Source organism: Scyliorhinus canicula, chromosome 9 (genome assembly GCF_902713615.1).
Source record: "Scyliorhinus canicula chromosome 9, sScyCan1.1, whole genome shotgun sequence".
Classification (NCBI taxonomy): Eukaryota; Metazoa; Chordata; class Chondrichthyes; order Carcharhiniformes; family Scyliorhinidae; genus Scyliorhinus; species Scyliorhinus canicula.
The window spans coordinates 132,322,409-132,347,616 of NC_052154.1; the positions used below are offsets into that span (position 1 = coordinate 132,322,409).

At 44.2% G+C, this 25,208-nt stretch overlaps 1 protein-coding gene across 7 annotated transcripts in view; it reads left to right on the forward strand.

Annotated features, from left to right (window-relative positions):
* LOC119971707 (inner centromere protein A-like) overlaps positions 1–23,146 on the forward strand; it is an 80,039-nt gene extending 56,893 nt beyond the window's left edge. For all 7 annotated transcript variants that reach the window (XM_038807624.1, XM_038807623.1, XM_038807621.1 and 4 more), the window contains exons 11-18: positions 2,475–2,584; positions 6,959–7,079; positions 7,223–7,345; positions 7,835–8,028; positions 10,226–10,367; positions 11,759–11,962; positions 18,285–18,444; positions 20,548–23,146. In XM_038807624.1, coding sequence (XP_038663552.1) covers positions 2,475–2,584; positions 6,959–7,079; positions 7,223–7,345; positions 7,835–8,028; positions 10,226–10,367; positions 11,759–11,962; positions 18,285–18,444; positions 20,548–20,747 — 1,254 coding nt within the window. In that variant the 3' untranslated portion in view covers positions 20,748–23,146. The remainder of the gene's footprint in view (positions 1–2,474; positions 2,585–6,958; positions 7,080–7,222; positions 7,346–7,834; positions 8,029–10,225; positions 10,368–11,758; positions 11,963–18,284; positions 18,445–20,547) is intronic.
* Positions 23,147–25,208: the final 2,062 nt, after the last annotated feature.

Sequence of the window (25,208 nt, forward strand, 5' to 3'; positions counted from 1 at the left end):
CTTTTGGCCAAGAACTTTGTGAGTATTTTCTCACCCACGTTCAGCAGTGAAATGGGTCTGTATGATCCACATTCCGTCAGGTCTTTATCTTTTTCGGGTATCAGTGAAATTGTGGCATGCGCTTGCATTGGGGGCAGGGTGCCCTGGCCAGTGAGTCTGCGAACATGTCCCTTTAAGTGTGGGGCCAGGACTGGTGCAAATTCTTTGTAGAAGTCCGCCGGGAACCTGTTGGGTCCCGGTGCCTTCCCTGCCTGCACGGAGCTGATGCTCTCCATGATTTCTCCCAGGACTATTGGTTGCCCCCCCCGTCTGTCTTCCCCCACAACTACTAGTAATTCCAGTCCGTCTAGGAACTGTTTCATCCCTGTGCCCCCATTGAGGGCTCGGAGGTGTACAGTCCCCGGTAGAAGGTCTCAAATGCCTGACTAATCTCCTTTGGTTCTGTTACCAGTCTGCCTCTGCTATCCTCTACCTGTGCTATTTCCCTTGTGGCTGCCTGCTTTCTCAGCTGGTGAGCCAATAGGCGGCCAGCCTTGTCTCCGTGTTCGTAGAAGGCCCCCCGTGACTGGTGTAGTTGGTACACTGCTTTCCTAGTGGACAGCAGATTAAAGTCCATTTGCAGCTTTTTTTCTCTCCGCCAGCAGCTCTACAGTCTGGGACTCGGAATATTTTCTATCGACCTCCAGGATGGAGTCCACGAGTTGTTGCCTGGCAATCCTCTTTTCCCTATTTCTGCTTGCCTTGTAGGCTATGATCTCTCCTCTAATCATGGCCTTCAGTGCCTCCCAGAACGTGGAGGGCGAGACCTCTCCATTTTGGTTATTACTAACGTAATCACCTATGGCGCGTGATGTTTTTTGACAGAAGGCCTTGTCGACTAGGAGGTCCGTGTCCTGTCTCCACATGGGGCCCTGGGCCCAGCCTGTCTCCAACCTCGCATCCATATAGTGTGGAGCATGGTCAGAGATAACGATCGCAGAGTACTCCGTTCCCATAATCCCTAGAAGCAGCGATTTCCCCCACTGCAAAGAAGTCAATACGGGTGTATACCTTGTGTACTTGTGAGAAGTATGAAAATTCCTTCTCTCCCAGGTGCAGGAACCTCCATAGGTCCACTGCCCCCATCTACTCCATAAATGCTTCTAGTTCCCTAGCAATGCCAGTCTTTTTCCCTGCTCTGGGGTTTGATTGGTCGGTCAGTGGGTCCTGTACACAGTTGAAGTTGCCCCCCCCCCCCCCACCACCACCACCCATGATCAGTCAGTGTGTGTCAAGTTCGGGGACTTCTGTCATGGTCCTCTTTATGAATTCTGTGTCGTCCCAGTTGGGAGCGTACAGATTTACCAGTACGACCGGTGCCCCTTCCAGGACACCGCTGACCATGACTTAGTGTCCCCCTGGGTCCGTAACTGTCTTGGTTTCCATAAACCTCGTCCTCTTACTAATTAATAATGCCACCCCCCTAGCCCTCGTCCCGCAGCACGAGTGGTATGTCTGTCCCACCCAGCCCTTTCTTACCAGCAGTCAGTCGTCCTCCTCCCTCAGGTGGGTCTCTTGTAGGTAGATTATGTCTGCTTTCAGGCTTCTTAGGTGGGTGAAAACTCTGGATTTTTTCACCGGGCCGTTGATATTCCAGGTAATAATCCTGGTGGGGAGTTGTGACCACCCCCGGTCCTGCGGCATCACCCACACCTATCTGGTGGACGCGCCCCTGCACTCTGGGGTTTCCCTTCGTTAGGGGGCTGTCCCAAATGGCCACGGTTGCCGCTCTCGCCATGTGGTCAGGCCCCAGGGCTCCGGGGTTTCCTTTTGTCCAAGGGGCACCCAACATAGCCACCAGCTGTGTGTCTGCCACGTGGCTGCGCCCCTGCACTCCAGGGTCTCCCTGCAGCCCTCCCGAGTGGCTGTTTGTGGCGCCATCTTGGTTCCTCGCCCTGTTCCATGCCTGCCAAGGCCTGTGTTCATGCTGCTTATCTACCTCGCCCTTCTCTTTGCTTCTCTTCTGTTCTGTGCTCTCTCACCCTGACTCCTCTTCTCTCCCGCCCCCTCTCTTTGTGTCAGGCGCTCCCTCTCCCCCGAGAGGCGTGCCGCAGCCCTCCTTTCATCCTGCCTTCCCGTGTTGGCCGTCCTCACTACTCCCAGTACTTGCCCTGCTCTGGTCCTATTTTACCTTCCTTTTGCAAGCCCTTGTCTTGCCCTCCCGCCTGCCTTTCTCACCCTCGTTCACCTTGCTTTGCTCCCCTCCATTGCATTGAGAGATGGAACGAGTCAGCACAGTCCCGCGCAATACAGTAAACACGTGTGAAAATATTCAATTATTGGCTAAATGCCTCACGGACAACTAGCGAAAGATTTTGTGCTGTAAAATGTTAGCCAATTCATTATATACTTAATGGCAATTATTTTTCATTCCCTCATTTCTACTTCAGAAAGTGCACCTATCTATTTATTTGTCTGCCTCCCGTGTATTTTAGGAACAAGAGAAGGCTCGCCTGGCAAATCTGAAGAAGAAGCGGGAGCAGGAGGAAGAAAGAATACAGAAAGTGGAGGAAGAGAAGAAACGGAAATTGGAAGAGTTTAAAAAGTAGGCAAACGCAATGTAACTTGGTATGATTTGATACAATATTCCAGACGGATGCTGTTCTCTCTCTCTTCTCTCCCCCCCCCCCCCCCCCCCCTTGTAGTACCATAAGAATATTATGTTGATCTCCAGTAAAGCTATTTCTCTTTGGTGAATGTGTTGGGCTATCAATTGTGGTGGATGTTGCAGGTGAATTGATGTCTTCAAATTGCAGCATTGGGTTTAGCCTGGTACAGGAAGAGATGGAGTTAATTCTGTGCAGCGCCTCCATCCAGAATCGTCCTCCTATCTCCATGCCCATCTCTTCCCAACATTTATGTGTGGTCTTGTCCAGTGGGGTCCTGACCTTTTTTCTAGGAGCAGTCTGTAGATGTCGCCACATTTGTCATCCCCTAACCAGTCCAGCCCTGCCATTTGTGTTCGGGTCTCGGAACTTTTTTGTCTCCTTGCGGAGAAAGTCATGCAGGTACCTGAGCTTATTCCCTTTCGGGAGTTCCGGCTCCGCCAGGGTCACTAGTTTATCGTCCACCTACATGTCCCCAATTCTGTGTCCTTGTGTCTTCCATCCATGTCCCCAATGTAGCATCTATTCTCACGGATGTAAACCTGTGGTTGTTGCAGATGGGAGCTTCTGTCTACATCTCGCCAAGTTTGAAGTGGCGCCTGAACGGGTCCATGTCCTTGGGGTGGCGACTACCACCAATATCCTGGAGTGTAGGGGGACGGGAGTGGTGCCGAGACCTCTGTACAGGAGACCCCCTTGCCCTCTGTTTGCTGCCCAGTGGTAGATTAGGAGGTTGGGTGGGGCGAGGCCTCCCACATATAACTCCTATTTTGACCGTCTGTACCCTTCCTGCTAGCCGAAGGGGGTGGCGTCCCATGTTTGCACGTCCCTCTTCACCACCTCAACCAGGCTGGAGAGGTTCCATTTGTGGAGCCTCTTCCAAATGTGGGCCACTTGGATCCCCAGGTACCTGAAATTGGTTTGGGTTACTTTAAATGGTCGTTCCTCCAACTTCAACCTCCCTCTCGGGGGTTGCTGGGAAGATTTAGCTGTTTCCCAGGTTGCGTTTGTAACCTGAAGGCACCAAACTCCGTCCTGTTATCTTTCCCATATTGGCTAGGGGGTTTGATGCATAGAGCAAGACTCTATGCTCTCTGCCCCCTCTCTGAATGCCCGTCTACGACTCTGTCGTTCAATTGCCAGTGCAAACAGGAGTGGGATAACTGGCACCACTGCCTCATTCCTCTGTGCAGCTGCATGTTCACCATAGGAGCGCTGTACAGGAGCTTCATGCACGTGGTGCACCCTGCCCCAAACCCAAACCGTTCAAGTACCTCCATGGGCCATTCAAGATGGCCACTGACTACTTCCCTTTTTCGCCATTTGTTGTCTGCTGCAACCAGCACTCTACCCTCTCTCCTCCCCTCCCCTTGTACACGCTCTCGCTCTCCCCACTAGTACCCTCTCATGCTCTTTGCCCACAGGATCTGTTCTTTATCTTGCTATCTGTGAAGCCTCATAATTATTGCCTGTGGGTGGATCCCTCGCCTTGGGCCACTGCCGAAGTGACCCGTGAGCATGGTGGCTTAGCGAACCCCACTTCATCAACCAGCTTCCCGAGCATCATTACCAAGTTCTCCGTGGGGTTTCTCCCCTCTGTTCTCTTCAACAGCCCCACAATTCACAAATTCTGCCGACATGACCTGTTCTCCTATTGTTAGGCTTTGTCTTTCAGCCTGTTCCAGTTCTGACCAGGCTCGCTACCTTTGCCTCAAGTACTGTGATCTGATCCTTTAGTCTGTGGCAGTCTTCTCGTGTTCCCTTGCAGGGCGGCACGGTAGCACAGTTGCTGTTGCTTTGCGGCACCAGGTTCCCAGGTTTGATTCCCGGCTTGGGTCACTGTCTGCAGAGTCAGCACGTTCTCCCCGTGTCTGCATAGGTTTCCTCCAGGTGCTCTGGTTTCCTCCCACAAGTCCTGAAAGACTCGCTTGTTGGGTAAATTGGACGTTGTGAATTCTCCCTCCGTATACTCAACAGGTGCTGTAGTGTGGCAACTAGGGGATTTGCACTGCACTGTTAGTGTAAGCCTACTTGTGCCACTAATAAAGATTATCTGCTCCTCATCTCCAGCCTCTGCTCCATATTGACCACAGTCTCCCTTATTGAAGTTGTTGCTGCTTCCACTGCTGTTTCGTTGCTGCTAGGAGGTCCCCCCTCCTCCTCCTTGTGTCTCTGGAGCTCTGAAGTGTTGAAGCTTTTCAGCCTGTCCATCAGCGCCCGGATCACCGGCGCACCCCCCGTTCCGTGCCGTGCCTCCCCTTGTGGGCTTCCGGCTCCAAGACTGAGGTTTCCCACCCCTTGTCTGCTGGCTGTTTGGCTTGGCGGCTGATATTTTCCCCATCTTGGCTGGCAGTGTGATTGATAGGTTACGCTGGGGGTTTGTAGGTACTTTTAGTGCCTGTTTGCTGGGGCTAAAAGGCCGTAGTCAAAGATCTTGCATGAGAGCCACCTTTTGTGCATTCACTCAGTTCCTGGCAATCACTGGAAGTCTGCTCAGACCCTCTAATGGATGCACTGAGTATGTTTGCTTCCAGCTCTATACAAGATAGTACGTCTGCGGTTTACTTAGTGTTCAAGAATTATTTTTTAAGTAAGGTAACTTGCCTGCAATATGAATTGGGATATGTCATCTAAAATTATGGCTTTGAGTTGCTACAAGTAGAAAATAAAATGCATTAGAACATAAAAGAACTGGAGTAGGCCATATTGACCCATCATTACATAGAACAGTGTTTTTCAAAAAAAAATTCCTGGGACCCACTTTTAGCAACCGGCCGACCAATGCGACCCATGCCAACCGAACTTCACCATTTTAACTTTTCTTTAATGTGACAGTTATCTCACTTGCTTTGCCATTCAATGTTACATTTCTGCTAAGGACTTCAGCTGATGTTTTAAGCTCTTGATGCACCCTTTGAAAAAGGTCAAGGGGTTTATCTTCCACTGGCCTTCTTTGCCTTTGAAGTTTTGAGGGTTTTCATCTTTCATCTGCCAGTACTTCTCTTGCATATAATACACGTGGGCTTTGCATTCTGATTTGCATTGGCACAATTAATAAAGCCATAGCTGAAGAAATCATCTTTATACTGCTTTGTTCCAGATTTCAACTTTTTAATGGGTTGTTCAGAGAGGCCCTGGAGCTCTCATCACTGCTTTGCCTGCCTTGGACTCTCCAGGGAAGCTTTCTTCAGATTTAGTTGAGATCCTGGCCTATTTGTGTCTCTGGCCCTCTCTCTTATGAAGCAATCCATTTTCAGTTATTCAGTCTTGTTGCTTGCTTGCTACGAGGAAGCCCTCCAGTTTCAAGCCCAGAGAACGTGACATCAGTGTGCGGGACGTGTGACCTGCTCTCTGCCATGGCTTCCGGCGGGACAACTCTCTCTTTATTTAAAAAAAAAGAAGTAAATAATCTGGTCCTGGGACAGAGCGTTGATATTGGGAGGAGGGGGTCTGTCCTGCTGGGCTCCGGGCCTGTGCACTGCTAAATCTGGTTGAGGGGGCACGCATGCATGGAACATCTGGCATTTTTCAAAGCTGGTCGTGGTCATTGGACACTTCTCCCTGCGATCGAAAATCCTGAAACTGAATCTTGTGTTATTCATCTCAACTATTCCTTGTGATGGTGAGTTCTCCACACTAATAGGAAATTGAGGAAAACATTCTTTGTTCAGATTTATTAGGAGCTCCCTTTTTATTTACGATATCTGGTCTGGAAACACCACACATCACCACCCCCCTCCCCTCCCCCAAACACACACACTCCTCTTTCTTTCCTCCAACCCCCCTCACAACAGAAACATATTCTACAAGTCTATCTTGCGCAGCCCTCTTCATAATTTGAGCTCTACTGAGTCACCCTTCAACCATAGGATGATTACTTCTCCAGCTGTTCAACTTTCCGGATGGGCAAAAAAGCCTGCTGTTCTGCTGTCGTATGAAAATCTTCTTTTGCACCTTCACATGGGGCTGGTTTAGCACCGTGCGCTAAATCGCTTGCCTGTAATATAGAATAATGCCGGCAGCATGGCTTCAATTCCCGTACCAGCCTCCCCGAACGGACACCGGAATGTGGCGACTAGAGGCTTTTCACAATAACTTAATTGAAGCCTACTTGCGACAATAAGCTATTATTATTGTAGTTTATATTATTCTCCAGCGCTTAATCGTTATCGTATGGAGTACTCTTGACTATGGTGTTATCAACATGACTCCTGTTTTCATTTATCTTATGTCCCCATGTGCGGTTAGGAGGGGGTGGGGTGTAGTGAGAACCTTAAATACAGCTGAATAAAATTTACAAATATTTTCACCAGGAAACGGGAAATGCAAGTCAGACGTGTTTTGGAAACTCGTTCCCGAGTTGAACAACAAGAGGCGGAGAAGAAAAAGAAAATTGCGCAGAAGTTTGCTCAGATTGATGAGAAGAATGCAAAGGTTATGACCATTCTGGTGCTGCCGAACGGCAGATAAACAAAGTATAATATATGTGGGGAAGGTTTTCCTTCTTTTAAAAAAAAAAAAAAAATATTTGTACATTATTTAAAGAGATTAACTTGTCTTTCTATATTGTTTTACAGATGCGTGAAGAAAGGTTTGCTGAAGAAAAAGCAAAAAAGCAATTAGCTGCCAAGAGAATGGAAGAGGCTGAAGCTCGGAGACGGCAAGAAGAGGAAATCCGAAATAAGAGATTGCAGCAGTTGGTATGGCTGTTGTGCTTCCAGTTACCTCTCGTGCAAATTTGTGCTGCATCAACTCTTAATACTTTAATGAAGTGACTTTTTTTGTGAGCCTGTCTCATTGGCAGACTATTATCCGACCTCAAACAATAACTGGCAATTGTTTTTAAATATGCGAGTAACTTTATTTTGTATGGTTTGTAATTAGCATTTCCTAGATGCTCAGGCAGTTTTCTGCTATTTCTTCTTGTCTAAATCCCCTCTCTCTGGGTTGGGTGATAAGTAATTTATTCGTAGACTGTAACTTCTGGATTTTTATTTGCCTCCCTCGGGTTTTGTTTGTTGTAACCTACTCTGCTGTAGTCGCTCTGACTTGGGCTTCAGCCATAATATTTTATTTTTCAAGTCATTGAACAAACTTTAATCTTATTGTGTCCAATGTTAACTGCTTCATATTCTGAGAAACCAAGCACTAATTTTGAGGATATATTGAATCAGTGTTTACTCTTGCAGGAGGAAGAGCGCCGAGAACTACAGCAGCGCAAGAAGGAGGAAGAGCTGGAGCGGCAACGTAAAATGGCAGAAGCCAGAAAGTTTCAAGAGCAGCGGCAAGCTGAGCTAGAGAGAGAACGACTGCGTGAGCTGCAACTGGCCGCAGATAGGGAGCGGGAAAGAAAGCAGGAGCAAGAGAACATTCAGGCAGAGAAGTATGGAGCAATAAAATGCTGTAGTTGTCATAGCCATATTGTAGAGAAAATAAATCTTGAACCCAGGGGTTCAAGGGGCTGGTTTAGCTCACCAGGCTAAATCGCTGGCTTTTACAGCAGACCAAGCAGGCCAGCAGCACGGTTTGATTCCCGTACCAGCCTCCCCGGACAGGCGCCGGAATGTGGCGACTAGGGGCTTTTCACAGTAACTTCATTGAAGCCTACTCGTGACAATAAGCAATTTTAATTTTTAATTTTTGTGTAACCACCTTTAATATGGTACTCTTAAATCCTGTAACCATCAGTCATTGTACTATTATGCACCTCAAAGACAAATGCAGGTTTGGAAGGAGCAAACGTACAATTGGCACTGCTGAGAATTTGGAGATCAAGTGGACATAAAAGGAAAATCCTATCTATTCTACTTTACTGAAATTCCAATGACATGAGTTGGCAAGTGGCAAGTAACATTTTGTGCCAGGCTGTGACTATCTCCAATAAGAGAGAATTTCCCCTTGACATTCAGTGGCATTGCCTTCACTGAATCCCCCACTATCAACATCCTGGGACCAGAAACTAAATTGGACTAGCCATATAAAAAATGTGGCTACAAGAGCAGAGGTTCAGAATCCTGTGATATCGAGTAACTCTCCTCCTGATTCCCCAAAACTTGTCCATCACCTTACAAGGCACATGTCAGGAATGTGATCGAAGTGGCACAGTGGTTAGCACAGCTGCCTCACTGCACCAAGGTCCCAGGTTCAATCCCGGCTCTGGGTTACTGTCCGTGTGGAGCTTGCACATTCTCCCAGTGTTTGCGTGGGTTTTGCCCCCATAACCCAAAGATGTGCAGAATAGGTGGGTTGGCCACGCTAAATTGCCCCTTAATTGGAAATAATAAATTGAGTACTCAATTTATAAAAATAATTTTTTTTAAAAAAGGAATGTGATCGAATACTCCCCACTTGCCTGGATGAATGCTGCTCCAGCAACACTCCAGAAGCTCCACACCATCCAGGACAAAGCAACCTGCTTGATTGGCACTCTTCCACAAATATTCCCTTCCCCCACCATCGATTCACAGTAGCAGCAGGGTGTACCATTTACAAGATGCACTGCAGGAACTCACGGCTCCTACGTCAACACCTGAACCCATGACCACTATCATCATGAAGGACAAGGGCAGCAGATACATGGGAACATCTGAAAGTTCTCTAAGTCACTCACCATCCTGCCTTGGAAATATATTGCTGTTCTTTCACCGTCACTGGGGACAAAATCCTGGAAGTCCCTCCTTAATAGCCGAGTGGGTGTACCTAAACCACTAGGACTGGTTCAAGAAGGAGGCTCACCAGCAATTTCTCGAGAGCAACTATGGATGGGCAACAAATGCTGGCCTAGCCAGCAAAGCCCACATCCTGTAAAAATTATTTTTTAAAACAGCAATGCTAATGAGATTGTATGTTTTCGGCTTGCAACTTGAATTGGTAAAAGTGCTCCAGCTCAAACTTTTGCTGTGCTCATAAATAAAATAGATAGAAAAGTTTTACACTTAATTCTCTCTGGATAATTTTAAATCTTATTCAGCTCTTCTGCCATATTTCCAATCCTGGTGGAAAAATAGATAGATTTTACGTGGATAGGTACTTTTATTGTGCAGTGGTTGGTGTAACCGGAGTCGATTGCAACAAGATTAGTGGTCTTAAATTGGTGATGGGGACTGCAAAGTGATGATTACGTGAGGTAATTATACTACCTTGCCGGTGGGCAAGTTAAAATTTAGAGTATACTGCACTGTTGTCTCACTCTGCACTCTCATCAACCTCTATTCTTAGCCATCATTCTCGGGGATGCTTTTGCCTGCCTTGGTCCCTGAACTGTTGCTTCTTATTGATTGATAATAGGAATCCAACCCAACCTGGATCTTTTTCCTGCTCTTTAGACTTTATTGATTGGGTCTGTCTCGTCCATTAAATGCTGAGAACGGTCCTCCATTTAAAAAGAAATAAAATAACATTCAAGTGGATAAATGGGTTTTACTCCTGGATCAAATGTTATAATAGTGAGGTGTTGGCTTAATGACTTTCTGAAATGTCTTATTGTTGAGTTTAAGTTAGTAGACTCTCACAAATCTATTTAGAGCAATATATTTAACGAGGCCCAATGAAGGAAATGAATAACAAATTTAAATTAACAGAGAACGTGAACGTTTGGAGAAAGAAAGGGCCCTCCAGTTACAGCGAGAGCTGGAGCGAACAGCACGGGAGGATGCAGCATTGCAGGCTCAGCGGGAAAAGGAAAGGCTTCACAAGGAAGCAGAAGAGAAAGAGAGAAAACAAGTAAGGGACCTAATTCTGATGCACTTGCAGCTATTTGTGATTCCTACAACCCCACCCCCAGTATCAGAGTACCAGAATGTAAAGCAACTATGAAGTTGGAAAATTGTTTGAAAATCCTACTATTTCACTAAGGGAAGGAGAGCTGCTGTCTGACCAGTGATATGCGCACCCATGTGAGTGACTTTTCACCGTGTCGCGTCTTTTCGTCCGACGTCACTTCGTCCAACGACACTTCGTCCACGTCTTTTGGTCCAACGTCTTTTTGTCCGCACGTCTTTTGGTCCAACGTCTTTTTGTCCAATTATCCAATTACAAATTTAGCTGAACTTACCTGGTGATTTTTCTTAACTAGAAATAACTGCAAATTATCTTCGATGTAGTGCAGTAACACAGACAATATGGAAAACATTGCAAACATTGTTAGAAATACTTGTTTAGAGTTCGAATGCTCTTATTTGACTGTTAAGTGCATGAAACTAGAAAGTATTTCTGAACGATAAATGTCAGCTACGATCAATCCATTTAAATTAGTAACTACGAAGCACATTCCTAAATCTAAACCCGGTGACAAAAACTTACTTTTCGTTTTATACATGTTTGTGCTGGGGATTGAATTGTTTTCGCTTTTGGCATCCGGTGTCAGCATCAAACACTTCCAGGTCGGAATTAAAGCTTATTTCTATTTTGTCCCAACAGCGTGTGCTGCTGCGCGAAGATTATTAGTTTCTCCATTTCGCCTGTGAACTTCTGTTAAATGAACGTTTGATAGTTCATTAAGGGAGGCATATGCAGGGTGAACTTGATTTTACGGTGATTGACATTTTAAAATATATCCATCATTTGGGGCACTGGCGCCTGGCATATTTTAATGCAAAGGTCTTTGCAAAATGTGAAATGACAGCTTTGCGTTTCGCAGATATTAAACTGATTGTCGGAAGGAACTTGGTTCCCGTAAGTACACTAACACAGCAAAATCTGCATCAATCCGTACATGATCGGAATATACATTATTCAATATAAGATTTCAACCCTCTGCTAGGTAAAGTGCAAACACCCCTCTTGTAGAAAACACATACGAAAGGTGTATCACAAGGAATGGCGTGATTATGACAAATGACTTGCACCAGGTAAACAACGCAGAAATATATACTGATTATAGTTCCTTTCAAAGATTGCTTTGTTCGTTGGAAGGTTGTATTCAGTGCTTCTCCCCCCCCAATAATAATAATTTACTTGCAGAATTTGCTAAAACTCAGGCAATCTTATCTGCTAGTAGGTGGGCAGAATCATGACTCTCCCAGGTCTTTGCGAATTTGTACTATGTAGTTGTGATCTTATTAACATGGTAACTCTTGAACTTCAGGTTAATACTTGCATGTTCTTGTTTGTAGGAAGAACAACGTTTGGCAGAGTTGGAAAAGCTGCGTTTAGAAAAAGAGAAAACTAGAAAAGAGCAGGAAGGACAGGAGTATGAACGACAAGCGAGTCAGAGAATTCGTGAAGCTGAGGAAAGAAAATGGAAGGAAGAGCAAGACAGGAAAGCAGAGAAGGAGACCACCAACAAAAATGTGCTGAATGTGACAGTGGAAGTGCACGTGAGTGTTTCAGTGGGGGTGGGAGAGAGAATGGAGAACAACAGGAAACATTTGATTCCATTCTGTATTGTAAAGCATTTTTCATGTTTTTTAATAGTTGTAATGGAATCCTGGACTGCATCATTAGTGGTCAATATCGCAATGTGTCCCTTCCGCAAACACACAACTTGCACTTAGCTAGTTTGTGCCTTTAGTGCTGTGGATGACCTGGGTGAGATTGGCGCTATGGTTTAGATTTTTGAAGTGCCTGTCTTGTAAACAGGAGATCTTGAGTTCGAATCTTAGCAGTGCTTTCGTACCTTTTGGTCAAAGCAACTAGATTGTGAGAAAATGCTCCCAAGAGGGTTACACAGCCAGCCAAATGTTTTGCAAATCGTCATTGTTGCAACATATGGAAAGCGAGGTGCAATGTTTGTACAGCAAAGTCTCTCAAACAGCATGAGATGAATGACTAGTTACTTTTTTGGTGCTGTTTGGTCAAGTAGAAATGTTAGCAGAAGAGCTACTCTCCTCTTTGAACAGTGCTGTGGGATATTTGTTATCTGCTTGAAGGCAAATGGAACCTCACTTTAATATCAAATTTGAAAAACAGCACATCCTACAGTACAGTGCGCCTTCAGTTATGCATTGAAATATCAGCTCCGATAAGATGTAGGAATAGAATGGTCTGCCATTCATTAAGACCATGGCTGAACTTCACATCAAATCTACTTTCCGGATCCATCTCCATGTCCTTTGATGCATGCAAATTAGAAACTGGCGTACTTGGCTCCTCGAGCCTGCTCCACCATTTCATAAGATCTTGACTGATCTGATTGTAACCTCCCACCTACCTTTCACCCCTCTATTTAACAAGAATCTTTTGAAGAAAGTAGTTACGAAGACACACTACCCACAGAAAAGTTTTCTCATTTTTTGTCTTAAATTGGTAACCCCTTAATTAGTTTCTCCCACAAGAGAAAATATCATCTCCACATCTGTCTTATGAAGACACATCAGGATCTTAAGTTTCAATCAAGTTACCTCTTACTCTGATAAATTCCAGTGGATATAAACCACCTTTCCTCCGACGACAGCTGCCTATTCCTGGTTCGAGTCTAGCAGACTTCCTCTGACCTAATGCACATCTTTCACTTTTTAAATATAAATTTAGAATACCCAATTTAGAGTATGTAATTTGGCATGGCCAATCCACCTACCCTACACATCTTTTTGGGTTATGGGGAGAGACTCGTGCAAACACTGGGAGAATGTACAAACTCCACACGGACAGTGACCCAGACCCGAGGTTGTCCCTGGGTCCTGAGTGCTGTGAAGCAGCAGTGCTAACCACTGCACCACCGTGCTGCCCTCCATCTTTCCTTAAATAACGAGACCAATTCTCAAGATCTGATGTCACCCAATGTCCTGTGCACCTGCAGCATCACCCCTCAACTTAGATGTTCAATTTGCCCCTCCATCAGCAACACCATTCCATTTCCTGATTACTTGTACCTGCATACTAACTTTGTAATTTATGCACTAGGGGACACACATTCTGCAGAATCTCAGCTTTGCAAACTCTCTCCATCTAAATAATATATTCTTCCTACCAGAATGGACAATTTCATATTTGCCCACATTATACTCCATTTGAAAGATCTTTGCCCATTTACTTAACCTACCTATGTGCCTTTGACACCTCCTTATATCCTGCTTACAATGCTTTCCTATCAATCTTTGAGACATCAGAAAATTTGGCAACCATACCTTTTTGGCCCCTTTGTCCAAGTCATTTATATAAATTGGTGAGCCCTCTGATTCCTCCAGAATTGTTACAGCCTGACAACCAGAAAAGGACCCAATTGTGCCTACTTCCTGTTTCCAGTTGGCTAGCCGATATGTTACGTCCTTCATAGAATATAGAACAGTACAGCACAGAACAGGCCCTTCGGCCCTCGATGTTGTGCCGAGCCATGATCACCCTACTCAAACCCACGTAACCACCCTATACCCGTAACTCAATAACCCCCCCCCCCCCCTTAAACTTACTTTTTAGAACACTACGGGCAATTTAGCATGGCCAATCCACCCACCATAACTTCATCATGAAGTTATATTTTCCATAATCACCTTTTGGGGTGCCTTTTATCAAATGTCAGCCCCCCTTTCTGCCTCTATAGCAGGGCCCACTTTACCCATGATACCTTCCCTGTCCATACAAACTCCGAGACCACAGCCTCCAATGTCTGGAATAAGGCCTTGGGGATTAAGATGGGGACAATCTGGAATACAAACAGGAACATTGGCAGCACATTCATCTTAACCTCATGGACCCTCCCCACCAATGTCAGGTGCAGCATAACCCACCTCTTAAAATCTCCACCCCCCACCCCCCAAACCACCTTGATCAACGTTGTCAGATTCTACTTGTGCATCATTCCCCTGTCACCTGGACCCCCAAATACATAAACCTATCCCTGGCTACCCTAAATGGCAATGCCTCCAGGTTGGCCCCCGACCCGCCGCAATCACCGGGAACGCCTCACTCTTCCTGGCGTTTAACTTGTATCTCGAAAAGGACCCAAACCCCTCCAGCATGCCCATAATTCTCCTCATACTCTCCAGTGGGTCCAACATAAACAGGAACGGGTCGTCCGTGACACCCAATGCTCCCTACTCCCCCTCACAATCTCCTGCCACTCCACTGACCCCCTAATGGCCAACACCAAGGGCTCTACCACCAGACCAAGCAACAGCTCTCAATTAATTTGTTTTGAAAGACATGTGTATTTAGGTAGTGTCTTTAGTTTTGTCCTTGTGTTTCTAATGTTTAGCCTTATCTGCTGACTTATTCTTAGATTTTTACTTTTGTCCCTTCCTGTCATAGGCTGTTTATCATTGACTAAATTAGTACCTTTCTTTCCAGTCTTGTCTCTACCCTTTTTGGTTTACTGCATCTTCCCAAATTTGATCCCTTTCTACCACTATTTAGTTTAAAATCCTTTCCACGTGCTCGTGCAATTCGCTGGAACATCAGGCCTAAATGGTTCCAGTGTAGACTGTCCCAACAGTACAGCCCCCACTTTCCTCAGCATTGGTGCTAATAATGCTCTGTGAACCGGAACCCATTTCTCCCACACCAGTATTTCAGCCACATGTTAATTTCACTAATCTTATTTGCCCTTTTCCAATTTGCATGTGGCTCAGGTAATCTAGTATTAATCTTTTTAGTCATTCTTCAAAATATTATTACCTTTTTCAGGTTCTGTTTCTTAATTTGATGCCTAGCTCTTCATACTGACTATGCAGAACCTTTCTTGTCCTGCTTATGCCATTGAGCCATGACAACTGGATCTTCTACCAACTCGGTTCCTCCCCAGCCCTGAATAAATGTCCCAAACCTTGGCACTGGGCAGGAAGCACAGCTGTCTGGACTCAACTCTTTGCTGCAGAGAACCGTGCCACCTTCACTATATGTACCTGACTACCACTACATTCCTTTTTGCTCCTCTCACTTGAATGGCTCCCTGTACCACTGTCATGGTCAGTCAGCTCATCCACCCTGCAGTCCCCATTCTTATTCAAGCCAGCTGAAATAATCTCCAACCTGTTGAACAATTGCAGAGGCGAACATTCTTGCTTTCTGGGTCACCTTGCCTTCTTCAACTGAAGTAATACCCTCCTGCCCCTGATCACTGACCAAATCAGAAGATGCTATCCTCGGGATGTGACTGCCTCCTGGTATAAAGTGTCCAGTTAACCTTCCCTTCCTGAGTGTTGCAGTGTTTGCAGCTTGGCTTCCAGCTTGGAACTGAAGCTCCTCAAGCAACAGACACGCTCTGCTGATGGGTTTTCCCTGGATGACACTAGTATCCTGGAGCTCCCATGCTGCGACCATGACACATCACCTGCCCTGATATCCTTGTGTGTTTTAATTAACAAAATATTTTATTCAGTTTATTTTTTTTAATGTATTTACATAGAAACCCTGCAGCATAGAAGGAGACCATTCAGCCCATTGAGTCTGCACAGCTATTTAGAACATAGAACATACAGTGCAGAAGAAGGCCATTCGGCCCATCGAGTCTGCACCGACCCACTTGAGCCCTCACTTCCACCCTATCCTAGTAACCCAATAACCCCTCCTAACCTTTTTGGTCACTAAGGGCAATTTATCATGGCCAATCCACCTAACCTGCTCGTCTTTGGACTGTGGGAGGAAACCGGAGCACCCTGAGGAAACCCACGCAGACACAGTAAGAATGTGCAGACTCCGCACAGATAGTGACCCAGCGGGGAATCGAACCTGGGACCCTGGTGCTGTGACGCCACAATGCTATTCAAATAGTGCTGCTATTTGAAAGATTACTGTACCTAGGCCCACTTGCCCGTAACCCCACCTAACCTGGACTGCGGGAGGAACCCACACAGACATGGGGAGAACATGCAACTCCACACAGGCAGTCACCCAAAGCTGGAATTGAACCCAGGTTCAATAGATCTTAATCACTCACCAGATATCCACCGAACAGCTCGATTCTTTCCTGAGCCAACTAGTTCAAACTAGTTTCCTTAACTACCTAACAGCTTCTTTCTCCCTGCTTGGGGCCTCTGTATGAGGTTTAGAATTTAAACAGTACTTAGAATTAAATGTTAAATACAAACAATGTTACATTTTTAGGAGAGTTTTTGGGATTCCCTCAACATGTCAAAACTCCGCACTCTCTTCAAGGTTGTACTTGATGCCAGATGCACCGAGATATCCAAATTTATATGTTCTTTAGTGTCCAGAAATATATTGATCTCCGTCTTCAATATACTCAACAAATTTGAGGCTGGAGTACCTAGTGGTAATCCATTAATTTCCTGATTTTAAATTTTGTCCAGCACAATTATTAACTTTTGAGGAAGACCTTTACAGTTCCATGTCAAATTTTATTCTGAAAAGCAGTTGGAAAAAATGTTGACACCATTGTGGTGCAGTGGTTAGCATTGCTGCCTCAGGCCGTCGAGGACCGGGTTTGACCCTGATCCTGGGTCACTGTGTGGAGTTTGCACTTTCTCTCCTCGTGTCTGTGTGGATGTTCCCCCCTCCCCAAACCCAAAGACGTGCAGGATGGATTGGCTATGCTAAAATTGCTCCTTAATTTGAAAAAAAATTAAAAATGTTGAGACATATCACTTCTTCCAGGGAGAACATTATTATTTTTTAAAGGTACAAATTTGATGTGGTGCAACTGTAATTTGTCTCGAGTGTTAGTGCTCCCACCAACCTTCAAATAAATCTACTCTGCTCAGGAGATTAACTCCTCCCATAATTGTTTTCTGCTTTTAGCTTCACCCATATTGATCTAGTATCCTGATTCTCCCAGGCAAAAATCCACCATCTCATTCTTTTTTATCATTTGGGCTACCTTGTTACCTTTTGACATTTTGACAAAGTCACGTACCATCAAATGTTTAGCTCCCATCTTGGCCAACAATTTATCTTGTGCCCTTAATTTATCAACACTTTTATTGATGCTCTGTGTATTCTGATGGGACAGCTTAAATTCTACTTTTCGTTTTGCCATTTTACCTCAATGTGGTCTTGGTCCCTAATGTCCTATTATCCTTAAGCTCCCTCTGTCCATCTTAAACAATCTGCTTAATTTTATCCAAATTACTACTGTTCTTGAGCTTTGACTTTCCAGACTCGTGTTTACCCGTACCTCAACCATCTCTTCCACTTGTTAATTTGAAGCTAATGACTCATCAGTGCATTGGTCCCAGCTTGATTAAGTAGAATTCATTCCGGGCAGCACGGTGGCGCAGTTGGTTAGCCCTGTTGCCTCACGGCACTGAGGTCCCAGTTTCGATCCCGCTCTGGGTCACTGTCCGGTGAAGTTTGCATATTCTCCCCGTGTTTGTGTGGGTTTCGCCCCCACAACCCAAGATGTGCCAGGTAGGTGGATTGGCCATGCTAAATTGCCCCTTAATTGGAAAAAATGAATTGGGTATTCTAAAAAGAAAAAAAAAGTAGAATTCATCCCAATGGAGCAGTTTCCTTGTCTGTTGAAGTCTTGAATGGAACTAGAAATCTCAAACTTCATATTGTTGTCCGCTTTATCACCGACTTGTACTACTTTGGACAGGAGGTGCAGAGACTGGATGTTCCCTGTTGCCTGTCTTTTGGTGCTGGCCCAAATGCCATTGGTTTCACTTGAGAAAAGAACTGGGAGGGAAACAGTCATGATTGAGCAAAAGGGTATATTCTCAAAATAAACTTGGCTAGATTATTTTGGTAATTTGTTGATCGTGTAGCAATTTATGGAGTTTAACAGATTAATTTTTTTTCCAGAATTCCCCCACCTCAGAATCTTATGCCATGACGCCCAATAGCTACTCCAAAATCAAGTTGCCTAAAGTAAATCTGGACAATTACGGAATGGACTTGAACAGTGATGACTCTACCGATGATGAGGGAGCACCACGTAAACAGATCCCTGCTTGGGCAAATGGTATGATTCACTCAGATTTTCTTTCTAATTTGATTTATTTTTGTATTTCTGCAGTGGAATGGAAAATTTACAAACCTGAAATTAGGCTTCAATTGTCTGGCCACCACAATTTCAAGTCTTTTAATATATGATCACTGATGCCTGTGCACTTGAAATTCTGGGACAGTGTGACGAAGAATTGTGTCCTTGGCCAATCACCCTTCTGCATCCCACCTGCCATGCTGCACACAATTGGCATAAATTAGCATTACTGACCAGGCTATTTTTTTAGGCAGACACCCCACCTGCCATGCTGCTCACAATTGGCATAAATTAGCATTACTGACCAGGCTAAATTTTTAGGCAGACATTACTTCCAATGAATAGACTTTAAAACCAGCATTTAAAAAAAAATGTAGAATCCCATGTGTAAATGGTTATGGCATAACTGGATTTAGGTTTTTAATCAGCCTGTCCAGATTGCACAGATTTCTTGGTAAGGAGCATGAGCAAACTCCAGGACCTGATGTTCAATTACCCACCTTGGAAATTGATAGCTATTAATGAAGAGGATTCACTTTTCTGAGACTGTTAATTATTGGGAGGAAATCTTATTGTTACTGTGCAGTTTTAAACATTTTATCAAAGGTTTACTTAATGGCTCAACCATGTTATGCAATGATCCACAAGGTTTGAAGTTTGATTCCTTTCATCAGCTGAGTTAGCTAATTTCAGTTTCTGTTCAGGATGTATTATTCTAAACACTTGCCAGGATTCATATTAACTGAGTAAATGCTTTTGTTAACCAGGATAGGTATAATTGCTCTTTCCTTCTTGCCTCCTTTCCCAATCCTTCATTACTCATTCCCCTCCCATGTTTAAGTACATTCTTAAATAAGTCTGTAGTTACTCTGTCCCTCTTCTGGCATTCTGATAAAGATTCATTTGAGACATCCGTCATTGCTTCTTGCAAACAGCAGCCTCAACTGCTCTATCTTGCTATGTTGGTGCCCAACATACACTGGGGATTAACCTCCCCAAGCATCTTTCAAATGCCACTTACCCCTTTCAATTTTGGTAGATTACAATTACTGCACTTCCTTCCAGAAAGTGCTCATTCCAAATATCCACTTAATTGTGGATAGCTTTGACTTGTTGGCTTGACCTGAAGTTTCAAGTTTGAGCAATGAGGCTGCCACCACCAAGCCTTTATCAAAATCTTGTGCCATAATTAACACCCAACTGCTCTTTCAAAACGTCTCTAATTTGGGCAGCACGATAGCACAAGTGGCTAGCACTGTGGTTTCACAGCACCAGGGTCCTGGTTTGATTTCCCCGCTGGGTCACTGTCTGTGCAGAGTCTGCACATTCTCCCCGTGTCTGCGTGGGTTTCCTTCCACAGTCCAAAGACATGCAGGTTAGGTGGATTGGCTATGATAAATTGCCCTTCGTGACCAAAAAAAAGGTTCGGAGGGGTTATTGGGTTACGGGGATAGGGTGGAAGTGAGGGCTTAAGTGGGTACCAGTGCAAACTCGAGGGGTCGAATGGCCTCCTTCTGCACTGTATGTTCCAAACGTTGGATAATCCCTCTTGAGCACCTCTAACACCCTCCAGCTTGCCATTACCAATGGTTTTGATTGCAATCACTACCCACTTTCACCTCACTTAAATGGACTTGTGCCCTCTTTCCACATAACTTGGAACAATTTCAAAGCTGCCTAGCCTTTGGCTACCCATCACCATAATGCTTGCAGTGCTATCTTTGATCAAGCACTCTTGCCCTTCCACTGTCATTCCCCTTGGTATGGCCCCTATCTTTCTTCCATTAAGCCTAAGCAATACACACTTGTGCATCAGGCTTTGCTCTCTCTTAAACTGCCCATGACTCCAAACACGACCCTAGCTTAATTTCTCCCCTCCAACAAGTGCAAGAAACCTAGCATTATCATAACTAAATGAAAGCATTTTTCCAAACTGCCTTGCATTGTCCCTTTCTGGCCTCTGTTAATGAAAGGACAGAATGTTAGTTTGCAGTATGTATTTTAAATCTGTTGTTGTGATGACAAATTTTCACAGCATTTGAATGCTTATAATTGCAATGGAATTTGCTTTTCTGTCACCAGGTAAACAATTACAGCAAGCACTCATAAAGCAGTATTACCACCCGCTTGATGTGGACCACTTCTTTGGTATCATTCAACCTCCTGACCTTAAGACCATCTTTGGCAAAATCAAGCCACGTTACCTGAAGCGCACCAGTTCTGCAGTGTGGCATTCGCCACCAGTATCGAACAGCATGAGGAATTTACCCTATGGCTTTTGAAATTCTGAACTGTTCCTGTAAGAGTAGCATTTAAAGTATTGTAAAATGTAAACCTGTCTCTTCTCCTCTCCATTATTCGCTGGACCACTTTGATATCATGGTTTTACTATCTTTTTTAAGAATATGTATGTATATATGTAGCAGATAAAGACTTTAAATGGAAGATTGGTCAGCTGCTCCTCTGGAACCGTCATCAAGTATGTGCTTGCTTTGAGGTTTGTAACCTCTTAGTATTAGGGATATTTTAGTCGGGTTATTTTATTGGTGTTCAGTTTTGCCTATCTTTCACTTTGGGTTTAGATTCAAACCCTGTTTCTGCCTGATGGAATAAAAGTTGTCTCTGTGCCTGTTGAAAGGAATCTGTGTACTGAGGTTGACAAGTCTCTATTAGTTCCTAGTTAGTGCAGGAAAAGGGGAAAATGGTCAAAAACACCAAACTATGACCTAGCACAGGAAAGGGGGAAAATGGTCAAAAACACCAAATGATGACCTAACTGTCAAGCTCTCTGGATGGCTCATGTGGAAAGTAGGGTGGGAAGGCACGGGCAGGTTTTCAGTTTTAGTAAAGGGTACTTTCCCTGGAACTGGTATCTAGCCAAGATGCAATAGGTTATTGGGAGCATTGCTGGGCATCTGACTGTATAAAGAACAAATAAAAGTACAACACAGGGACAGGCCCTTTGGCCCTCCAAGCCTGTGTCGATCATGATGGCCTAACTTTTTTTTTTAAACCTTCCGACCTTACTTGGTCTGTATCCCTTTATTTCCTCCCTATTCATGTCTCACCTGATTGGGATGCCTGAAATGAGTTTAAGTTCTGGCTCCTACCTTGCATACATGTAATTTAACATGAAACCCCATAATTTACACTGGAACAAATATTTTTATAACTATATATTTGATTTCTTGGACTAATGTAGGAACTTACTATTGTGTCAAATGCAGCAAGAGTTCATACGGTTTTATTGATTTATTTTTGGAAGCTTTTAATGGCACATTTTGACAAATGGACTGGGAAACTGCCTGAAATACAGAAAGATATGTTCAGTTCCATCTCTGCTGAGTTAACTGATCCCTGAGTTACGTTTCGTGTCGGCTTCACTCTTGACTAGGGACCTGAAATTTCTAGTTTCCCCTTGTGCAGAGTTTTTTAAAAAAAATTTCTGGGGACCTATTTTTACCAGCCAGCGATCCACCAATTTTCTCTTGCCTTTAATGCGAGAGGTGAGCCTGCTTGGTCCTCACAATCGCACTCCAATCAGGTTCATGGGAGGAGAGGTAAGACATAGTTAGCATCCAAGTTTCATCAGCAAACTAATCAGCCACAGGACAATTTCTCGAAGAGGAAAGCATGGATTTTGTACCTCAGTTCGTAAACTCTTGAGTAGCTCCCCTGTTGACTGATCATTACAGTGACTCTTACTTGAAGTCCACTGTCGTTGGGATTGACTAATCACTGTTTCAATTCAATGCTTTAATGCAGTCTAAAAGGTCAACAAAACGCCACCCTTCAGTTCACAGGTGGTGACGATGTGATGATTTCCCATGGCTTTCATTATATCCCTTACCAAACGTTCAGTTCTGACCATGATTAAACGATGAGGCATATATACTCTCCAGATCATTTGAGTAATGTTTAGGGATCACCATGCAGTTAGCCGCCGGCATGCCGCGATCGCGATACCTGGGTTCAGATCCCAATACACACAGGCCGCATGCGCAGTGCACCTGCATTTTCTTTACCTGGTTGCAGCCGGCATTATTAAAAGCCGGCTGTTGAGTGTGAAGTCCCGTGATCGGGAATTCTCACTCTGCGATGGTTGGCTCTGTGACCCTCCTGACACCTGCCCGCGGGTCGTGACCCCCACTTTAAAAATGCATCCCCTTGTGCATTGTGTACATGGGGAGGTTTTGAGGACCTGATTGGCGCGACCCCCACTTTGAAAATGCTTGCCCTTGTGGATTGCATACGTGGGGAAGCTTCGAGGACCTGATTATGCTTTTTTTTTGTAACTATTCCTAATCCCTCCCTACTGGGGTCTGTCAATACCTGCTGCTTAGACTTTTGTGCAGGATCATCACTTGGACAAGATACCTGGAAAGTACCATGGAATTGTATCCTAATCACCTTGAGAGTATTGGCAGCAAAAAGCCCCCTGTGTCACTTAATTTTAATGAGAGGTTTGAACTTTTGGTTCATTGCTGATTACTTCTGGGATGAAAATCTAAACTTAGCACCTCCTGTGTAGTGAATATTGCCATCGGAGTATAGTTGAATGATTTAAACTGACAAGTGATTTTTGTCTTTGTTTTTTAAACAAAATTTTGTAAACAAGGGCTATGTTAGGGAAATATGTACTTTTGAGAAAAAAATTACTAAATGTTCATTTTGAAGTGGTGCTTTGAACTTTTTAATCAACTTCAACAAAAACACAAACTTGTGTCACATCAGTTACAATGTAATTATGTGCAAAAATTGTGAATTAGAATAGTTTCTGAAATGTGTCCTCTTTTCTGAATGAAACATGATTGCGGTTAGAGAGCATGTTCATTCGGGTCGAGGGCCCGAATGGCCTGAAATTCAGCCAAAAACAAAGGAATGCTGGAATGGTGCGGCAATGTTCCTATGCTGCTGATTGTTTGAAATTGTGGAAAAGATTCTACTTCCCAGTATTGCATTGTCCTGTGAGTACATTACGTTCTATGAAAATGTTACTGCCTCTGCTTATTCCATACTAAATGTTAAGTAAGCAGTCTGATAATTCAAAAATTTCCTCCAGTTTAAAGATTGAAGACTAAAGTCATTGTTGTCCCTGCCCCTGATTACATCCCCCTCTCTGGAAAATACCTTGCGGTTAACCACACTGTTGCAACCATGCAATGTTTCAGTCATGTTTCATCCATACCTCCTGACTTGACTGATCTGATATTCTCCCAACCAGCTTCCCATATCCTATTTAAACATGAGGTTTAAAAACATGTGGACACCAAATGCTGTTCATCCATTTATCCCTATGCTCCCTGGTGGTTAAACAAATGGCTCAGCTTTAAAATTCTCTTTCTTGCTTTCAAATCCCTCCAAGACTGAGCCCCTCCCTATCTCTTGTGATCTCCCCCAGCCCAACATCACTCCCAGATATCAGCACTTCTCTAATTCTAGTGTGTTATACGTCCCTAATTTATTATTATAGTGAGGCTCACCGGCCTATAGTTTCCAGGATTATCCCTGCTACCTTTCTTAAATAGCAGTATCACATGAGTTATTCTCCAGTCCTCTGGGATCTTGCCTGTAGCCAATGAGTGTACAAAGATGTTAGTCAAGGCCCCAGCAATTTCCTCCCTTGCTTCCCTCAGTATTCTGGGGTAAATCCCATCTGGCCCAGGAGACTAATCTACCTTAATATCTTTAAAAAGACCCAATACCACCACCTTTTTGATAACATGATCCGTACTGTCCACACACCCTACCCAATAATCTGCCACAAACCTTTCTTTGGTTAATAAATCTTCTTCAATTTTCAAGATATAAACTGAGACAATAGAAGTCAGTGCCATATTCTCTACAAACAAATTGTTTAAGTCTAGTCCTATGCACTGATTAACAGCCTGTTAAGTGTATTACATCAGTAGCAAGAAAATAAAGTTGCTTTGTTTCTGTTTTTCTTTCCAATCCAAACATTCCTACTGTCATTCCGCCTCTAACTCCCCACCTAGCTCCTCCTCCCACTTGCCCTTCAGTTCCTCCTCTGCCTCCAACAACTCCTGATAGATAGCCGACACTTCCCCTCCCCCACCCAGGTACCGGACACTACTCTGTCCTGTATCCCCCGTAGCCGGATCAGCAGGAAAGCCAACACCTGTTTCTCAAAGTCCCAGACTTATAAATATCTGAAACCATTCCCCGGCGGCAGCTTGAACTTGTCATCCAGTGATTTAATTTAGCGAAGATCAATAAATAAATATAATTATTTAAGGCATACCATACATTAGATAGCACTATATCCTGAAATTTCAGAACTTTTGCACAGTCCACACATGTAGCTGTTTCCTGTGATTTGCTGTATTGCCTGTCTGGCAGATTAGTTCATTTTCATAAATGCTGCAATTGCATGTAGATGGAACCTGACCTTCAGCTTGTTTAGTAGGGCCATTTGTGAAGGTATTTTGTTCTGTATTCTGTCTTACTAAATGAAGCCTTCTGCTGAAATTTTTTTGAATTTATTTACAGGGAGCATTCATTGAAGCTGTTTTTACATGATTCTATTATTACCTTTCATCACCTTCTGGGTGTGTGAAGCTTTCCATTGCCTCTAAGTAGGCATTTTATGAAACTGGGCAGTGATCCTTGGGACTCAATCAATTTGACCTTGTACTGGACCTGCAACGATACACATGTGCTGAACGATTGGCAGTAGTAACCCTGTTGAGTTTACTTCTTGCTCTCTTCCTTTCATTCATAGT